General features: G+C 47.6%; 1 protein-coding gene across 1 annotated transcript in view; it reads left to right on the top strand.

Annotated features, from left to right (window-relative positions):
- Nucleotides 1–2,755: 2,755 nt before the first annotated feature.
- CD9 (CD9 molecule) overlaps nt 2,756–6,916 on the top strand; it is a 39,489-nt gene continuing 35,328 nt past the window's right edge. Inside the window, exon 1 of the mRNA XM_034784796.1 lies at nt 2,756–2,977. Coding sequence (XP_034640687.1) covers nt 2,912–2,977 — 66 coding nt within the window. The 5' untranslated portion in view covers nt 2,756–2,911. The remainder of the gene's footprint in view (nt 2,978–6,916) is intronic.

Here is a 6,916-nt window from a genome sequence, read left to right as displayed (position 1 = left end):
ACAGTAGAGGATCCGTGGGCGGGGGAGATGGGCAGGGAGTATAGTGCGCAGGGTGCTGTGCAGTTGTGGTGGGAGGTCAGTGGGAGGGGTCTCTGGGCAGGGGGTGCTGGGCATAGGGATCTGTGCTGGAGGTCTCTGGGTCAGGGGGTGCTGGGCATAAAGGCAGGACACTGGGCGGGGGGCAGTGTGGAAGGGGAACCCTGGCAGTGCAGAGCTGGGCGGGCCAGTGTGCGCCTAGCAGTTGTGGGTTTGTAAACAGTGACCTTGTGCTGGGCTGAGTGGGGCCACTCCTACTGCACTGCATCCCAACCGGCCCCTCACTCTGCAGATCACCCGCCCCCCCCCCAATCACATGCCCTTTTTCTCCAATGAGAGCCCACAAATATGTTTGGTGCTGGGCCCACAAAAAGCTAATCCGGCCCTGTTGGCAAAGGCAAATTCACACCAGATGAAGATCTGCCCCTCTGTTTTTATTTACAGTTTGTAGTAACTAATCTTGTCCATTATAGAAGAGTACACCAGTTCAACTAAGTTTATTTAAAATCAACCTAGTTAAACTAATGCAAACCCCTAATACAGATGCACTTAAACTGGTTTAGCTTTTAGTTACATCAGTTTAGCGTGTATTAGTAAATTATTGATTTAAGATGTAAGCAAGGGTTACATTGGTGTAACTGCACCTATATTAGGAGTTTGCATTGGTTTAACTTCATCAATTTAGTTAAACATGAATTTATCTAGTATGGACAAGGTCTAAGTCTGCATTCGGTAAGGATCTGTCTATGTTTTGCATATTTCATCATGCTAAAGTAGTCTGCTAAAGTAATCCTCCTGTGCCAGGATCTATGAAAACCTAGTTCATTGTGATTTTTTATTTATACTTCCCAGTGAGCGCTATAACACTTTCTTGGGATTTTGTGTTGACTAATGAGCACTAATCATTTTTAGAGGAAGCTTGATGGACCTGGAAGCAATGCTACAGAGGAGTAGATTTTTAATTTTTTAATTTTCTAGAACTTTGCAGTAAAGGCAGTGTATACTGCTCTGCTTGACATGGTGTCAAAGCCTGAGAGGTCTTTTTCCTATGTTGATAAGAAGAAAGAATCCTTCTAGTTTTACTAATCTGAGAGTTCATCTAAACCTGTTTGCAAAGCCTGATGACTAATGGGATGATAGGAAAGGAATTATGGGAATTTTTTAGTTTGACCTCCCACCCCAGAATTCCCGTGCCTTCCAGCACTGATCCCACAATGTGCGAGAAAAGTCCCAGAATGCACAAAGCCTAGTGGCAGAACATTGCACCATGGGACTTCTGCCAAGAATGTCATGCACTTGTTTCAAAAAAGCACAATGCTGTGTGGATGCAATGATTCAAAAGTGAAGTAGCTACATATGTCTGATACAAACCAGTGTAAACACCATTTTCAGAATAGCTATTCCTTGATTAAAGCACAAAAACATCATCTGAAATAACTTAAAAGTGTAAACAAGTGGTAAGAGTCTGCTTTCTCTGGGGAGGGAGAGGTGAGGAGAAGAGAACTCGCCCTTGACATGCCCCTGGAGCAAATAGTGGCACATAGCCACCTCATCTTTGCTTTTCACGCTGTGCATCATTCTCCTCTTAGATGAGTAGTAAGATACGTGTCTAGTTGTACAATTGCTGAGAGGTTGTTGCTGCTGTTGCTATGTTTAATGCTATAGTGCTGTGCTTCAGAGCTCTGACATAAGTAACCAGCCCACAAGCATAAAGGTCTCAACCCTGGCTTCCAGCAACCTAATTACTCTTTGCAGGGTGACCTCAGCAACGCCTTCCAGGCCTGAGTCCCCCCAAATCCATCTCCCCAAGTTTATAACTACAAGATACTTAGATTTTTCTCCTCGGGGTCATCACCCATGAAGGAGTGAAACCTGCCCCAATTATCCGTTCACTTGGGGGCACACACTCCATATAGTTTACACACCACAGATTTGCTTGGGGTAAAAACAAACAAAAGGTTTATTTAATAGAAAAGTCATAGAGTCAAAGATGAAATAGAAAGGGAAAGCTAACACATACAAATTACGCAGAAAATAAACAAAAGACAATCTCAAGCTTTACACTTACATCTCTGTTAGCTAAATTCTCTATTGCCTCTGAACCATTTCCCAGGGTGCCCTCTATCCTAGAAGAGATCCAGTGTTTCAGGGACAGCACCCCACTTAGATGCTGTCCCTCAGTTTCTGAATCAGCTGCTGTTCCTATAGTACTGCTGATGCTATTCCCCTTGAGCGTGAAAATCAATGCCATGTTTGGGGGTTTTGTTTGCTGTTTGATCTGTGTGTGTCAGGTGGGGGTGGGACCAGGGTCTAGGATGAGGTAGAATGTGGACACCATAGCAAAGGCAGGCCAACAGGCTGTTGGAGAGGGAAGGGGCAGAGGGAGATGAGAGGCTTAGAGCTCTGGGGCAGAGGAGGGAGTAGGGACAGAAGTGACTGGAGGCAATGCAGAGGAAAAGTGGGCAAGGAGGCAGGGAAAGGCAGAGGAGCAGGGATGAGAGCACAAGGAGGGCACACAAAGGTGGCATAACGTTGTGCAGAGATGGCTACGCAGAGAGGCAGGTGCAGGGAAGGGAAGGGGAGAGAGAGAAAGAGAGAGGCAAGGCAGGGATAGTGGGAGGGGAGCCATGACTGGCCAGAGGGCAGGGCAGGTACAGAGGGGCAGGGCTAGAGGGTGGGGAGAGGGGCAGGGCAGTCAGAGGAATGGAAAAGGGGGCCGGGCTGGGCAGCCTTGGGGAGGCGCACGGAACTGCTGCACGGAAACCCGGATTTAAGGAGTGGCACTTTTGAAAGTCTTCTCGCCGTGTCCCGTTCCGTCCGCCGAGCCCCGCAGCAGCTGCCCAGTGGCCCCTGCCGGTCCGCACCCTCCAGCACGATGCCAGTGAAAGGAGGCACCAAGTGCATCAAGTACCTGCTCTTCGGCTTCAACTTCATTTTCTGGGTAAGAGCCCAGCGCGCCCCCCACGTCGTGTGCCCCCTTCTGCCACCGGGGCGGCCCCACCCCTGGGGCAGGAACCCGGCCAGGTGCGGCTCGGGAGGGAAGGATGGTGGCGTGAATCCAAGCTCCCCGTGTTGGCCCGGAGCGGGGAGTCAGTGCCCCCCAAGCTGTGGGTCCCCCAGAGGAAGAGGAGAGTCGGTCGCCCCGCGGGGGGAGGGGTCCGGCTTTTCCCTGCCGGGGCCGGCTAGCCAAGCGGTGCCGGAGCTTCCCGGGTCGAGGGGCCGCTGCTCTCTGGGCAGGGCGCCCCAGCGGGCGGCGTCCGGGCTCGGCCCCGCGGCGAGCGTTCGTGTGGCCGCTCTTCGCAGGCTACGCCCAGCCTCGCCCGAGCCCCCGGGCTGCACCCTGGGAAGTCTCCGCTCCCTGCTGCCGACGCGGGGGAAGACCCCCGCAAACCTGCCTCTTCCCACCCCCCCGCCAGCCGTAACGTGGCTGGTTGGGAGCGTCGCACCTTGGTCCTGCCCCCGGGCGTGGGCGTCTCCTCCGAGTGGGGGTGGAGAGGAGTCGCCTTCCAGAGCAGCGTCCTTTAGTTCCCGCTCCCCATTCCTCTCCCTTCCCGTTGGGGAGAGACGGGTCGGGACCCTGATTCTCCTGCCTCTCTGCACCCCCTGAATACCTCCCTCCCCCGTCTCACGGGGTGTGAGCACGGTCAGCCCCGTTTGTGTTGATTTGTAAACGCAGCCAAACCGGAGAAACTTGCTGGGGGGAGGGAGGACATTAGATGTCCTCCAGTGGGAGAATGTAGTGGATCTTCAAGGGAGTGTCTCTCCGTCATCTCAGCCTCCTGCCTTTCTCCTCCCCGACCCCACCCTCTCCCTAGTCGCCGTGCCAATAATCCCAGGGTGGGGCTGCTGGGTGGCAGCGCTCCCGGGAGCAGCGAGTGGGGTAGTAGCCAGCTGCTGGCGGCCTGCCTAGTTCAACACAAAACATGCAGGCGACAGGCTCGCCCAAGGCCTGCGGGACTTCAAGTCCAGTTTTAACACACCATACCTGCCAGTCAGCTCCATTTAACCACCTTTTCCCAAGCCTGGCTTTGAGAAACGCCAGGTAGTGACTTCTATAGACCTTTGCTAACTTCACATAATTGTATGAGTGGGGGAGGCAACCAAACTCCCAGAAAGTAATTGACCTTCTAGAACTTGAATTTTAAATAAATGCCAGCAAACTATGGTAGAATCCTAATAGAAAAGGGGTGTGTGTGTGTGTGTGTGTGGGGGGGAAATATGCTACCCCATGCAGTGGATTTTAAGATTGCTTCCTATAGTGCAGACGATTGATGTTCCATTTACCTTGGTGTCAAGTATCAGGGGGGGTAGCCATGTTAGTCTGTATACACAAAAACAACAAGGAGTCTATTGGCATTTTAAAGACTAACAGATCTATTTGGGCATAAGCTTTCATGGGTAAAAAAACTCACTTCTAATGCATCTGAAGAAGTGGGTTTTTTACCCATGAAAGTTTATGCCCAAATAAATCTGTTAGTCTTTAAGGTGCCACCGGACTCCTCATCATTTACCTTGGGAGACTTGTTTTCCATAGGCTAGTTAGATTTGATTACAAGCAGAAAGTGATGTGTAATGTTCAACCAAGACTTTAACCTTTCTTAATTGTATACTTTTAAAGAGACATCTTCAGTAACTGCTGAAGAAAATCCTAATCTAAGAAGTATTGCTTTAGTTTGAACATGTATGCTGTGTTAAATACACTGCATGTGTAGCTCTGATGAGAGAGTTCTGTATGCAGCTCAGAGCTGGCCTTTTCTTTTTTGTGGAGGGGGGGCTACAATTACACATTGCAAACTTGCCTCTAGCCTATTATGTTTTATCAGCCTTGTTGCATATGAATATTATTGCTTTCCAGACTTCTCATCCCATTGAATATCCTCAGTTCTTTTTTTTTTTTTTTAATTGAATTTCACTTCAATTTCTACCCATAGTTCTACAGTAATGTAATAGAAGCATACCAGATAGCCTGCTTTTTCACATGGGGGAGGGGAACCAGTTGTGTATGTAAGTTCCCATGGTAACAGACACACACAATTAAGACACATTTTTCCCCTGGAGTTTAAACTCGTGTTGCTTGCTGGTGGAATCTTCACCTGAAGCTGGCAGCTTCTCTCTGGGACATACTTAATAGTGCATTCTCAGTCTAGAGTGCCATATGCCCAGGAAGTCCAAAGTTATGTTATCCCTTTGGAGCAAGATAACAGAAGCGAAAGCCAGGGAGCACTGCAAAGCACTAGGCTAGACTGCAAAGCAATACCTCAGGAAACTGCAGTTGTCATTTAGAAGCTGTGGCCTTTCAAACTTAATTTCCTTTCCCTGTGGCTTCTATTTAAACAGTCAGAGAACATCTGTATTTTGGCTGCTTACACTACTAAATACAAATCTTCTGTTTTGGACTCTAGAACAAACATGAGTACAACAAAGGGAAGGTAATAGACACTGCTGTAGGTTCATTGTAAATGTCTGGGGAATAAGGTCAGATGTGACTTAAAGGGAATTAGGTCTGGGTACTGTACGACTTCATGAGTATGGTTTTTAAATAGTGGATTTTTTTTAAAAATAAAGTTTCAGCCAACACCCCACTCTTTCCTTCCTCCCCCCCAATCAAAAAGCTACCTTCAAAATCCAGGAAATGCCATTTTGACATGCAGACTAGCAGTAATAGTGAAACCTGGAAAAGAGAGCTCCATTAGTAAATGCAGTACTAGAAGGGAAAAGACAACTGCATGTGTTCAGTAAAATATACCTCACTAGTAATCTGTTTATGTAGAGATGTCCTTGAATACAATCTCTGATTTTTGTCAGGCACAAACTACAAATTCTAGCCCTATAACTAGCCAAATCAAAACACTTGATTTTGGGGAACACCTAGATTTATAATCTCCTGCAGAGAGAGAGAGATTGAAAGTGTTTGGATTCAGAGTCTCTGCATATCTCAACTGTAAAATGTGATTCCATATCTGATATTCACTAAACATTAACTTGGGTTTGGAGGATGGGAAGCTGGGAACAAAAATTTATCTGGTAAACAAATTATGAATTCAAATTCTAGTATTTTACATAATAGTGTCTACGTGAAGTCTGGATTACCGGAATGGATGAGTCTACATGAAGTTACTCTGTAAAACTACTCATACACTTCAACTAGATCATAGTGCAGTATCCTGCTTGCTCAGCAGTGGGCTGCTATGCTCTGTGATTTGCACAGATGGATAATCTGTTCATGTATGCAATTTAAGGCATGTGTTTTAATCTATAAATGGTAGAAAGCACTTCTCTTTGCATGTGGTGCCACAGCAGCTGAGATCAGCTGAGGTGCTCAGTTTAAAAGCTCCTTAGCTTAACCATGAGGACTGGCAGGGCATTTACAGTGAAATGCCCTTAGCCAGGGAGCTCTTAGCCATTCTGTGGTACAGCATAGCACCACTTTAGTGACCGTTAGGATTAGCTTCTAGATCTACATTTTACCAGGCTTTGTAGAAGATAGAGTTAGGGTGGTGTCAGTGAATCGGGAATAGGGAAAGGAAAGAAAAGTATGTAGACTGGGAGCTCTTTGGCCTTGTCTTCACTAGGGAAAAACCTGTATTCCTATTACCTCCTGTTAGCTAACATGAGGTAACTTCCCAGAGAAGACTAGGCAGTCTGTAGTTTTTAGATGTGTTAGCTGGTAGAGGTAAACACTAGGCTACACCCTGGTGCTTACCTTGATCTGCTAACACATGTAAAAAAACTACAGACTGCCTAGTCTTCACTGTGAAGTTACAGGTTAGCACACAGGAGGTAACAAAACACCTGTTTTCCTAGTGAAGACTCAACCACTGAGGCAGAGACTAACCCGGCTACCACTCTGAAACCTGAGGCAGAGACAGTCTCTTATTTT

Source organism: Trachemys scripta, chromosome 1, assembly GCF_013100865.1.
Source record: "Trachemys scripta elegans isolate TJP31775 chromosome 1, CAS_Tse_1.0, whole genome shotgun sequence".
NCBI classification, from domain to species: domain Eukaryota; kingdom Metazoa; phylum Chordata; order Testudines; family Emydidae; genus Trachemys; species Trachemys scripta.
This window is presented reverse-complemented; position numbering and strand designations above follow the sequence as displayed.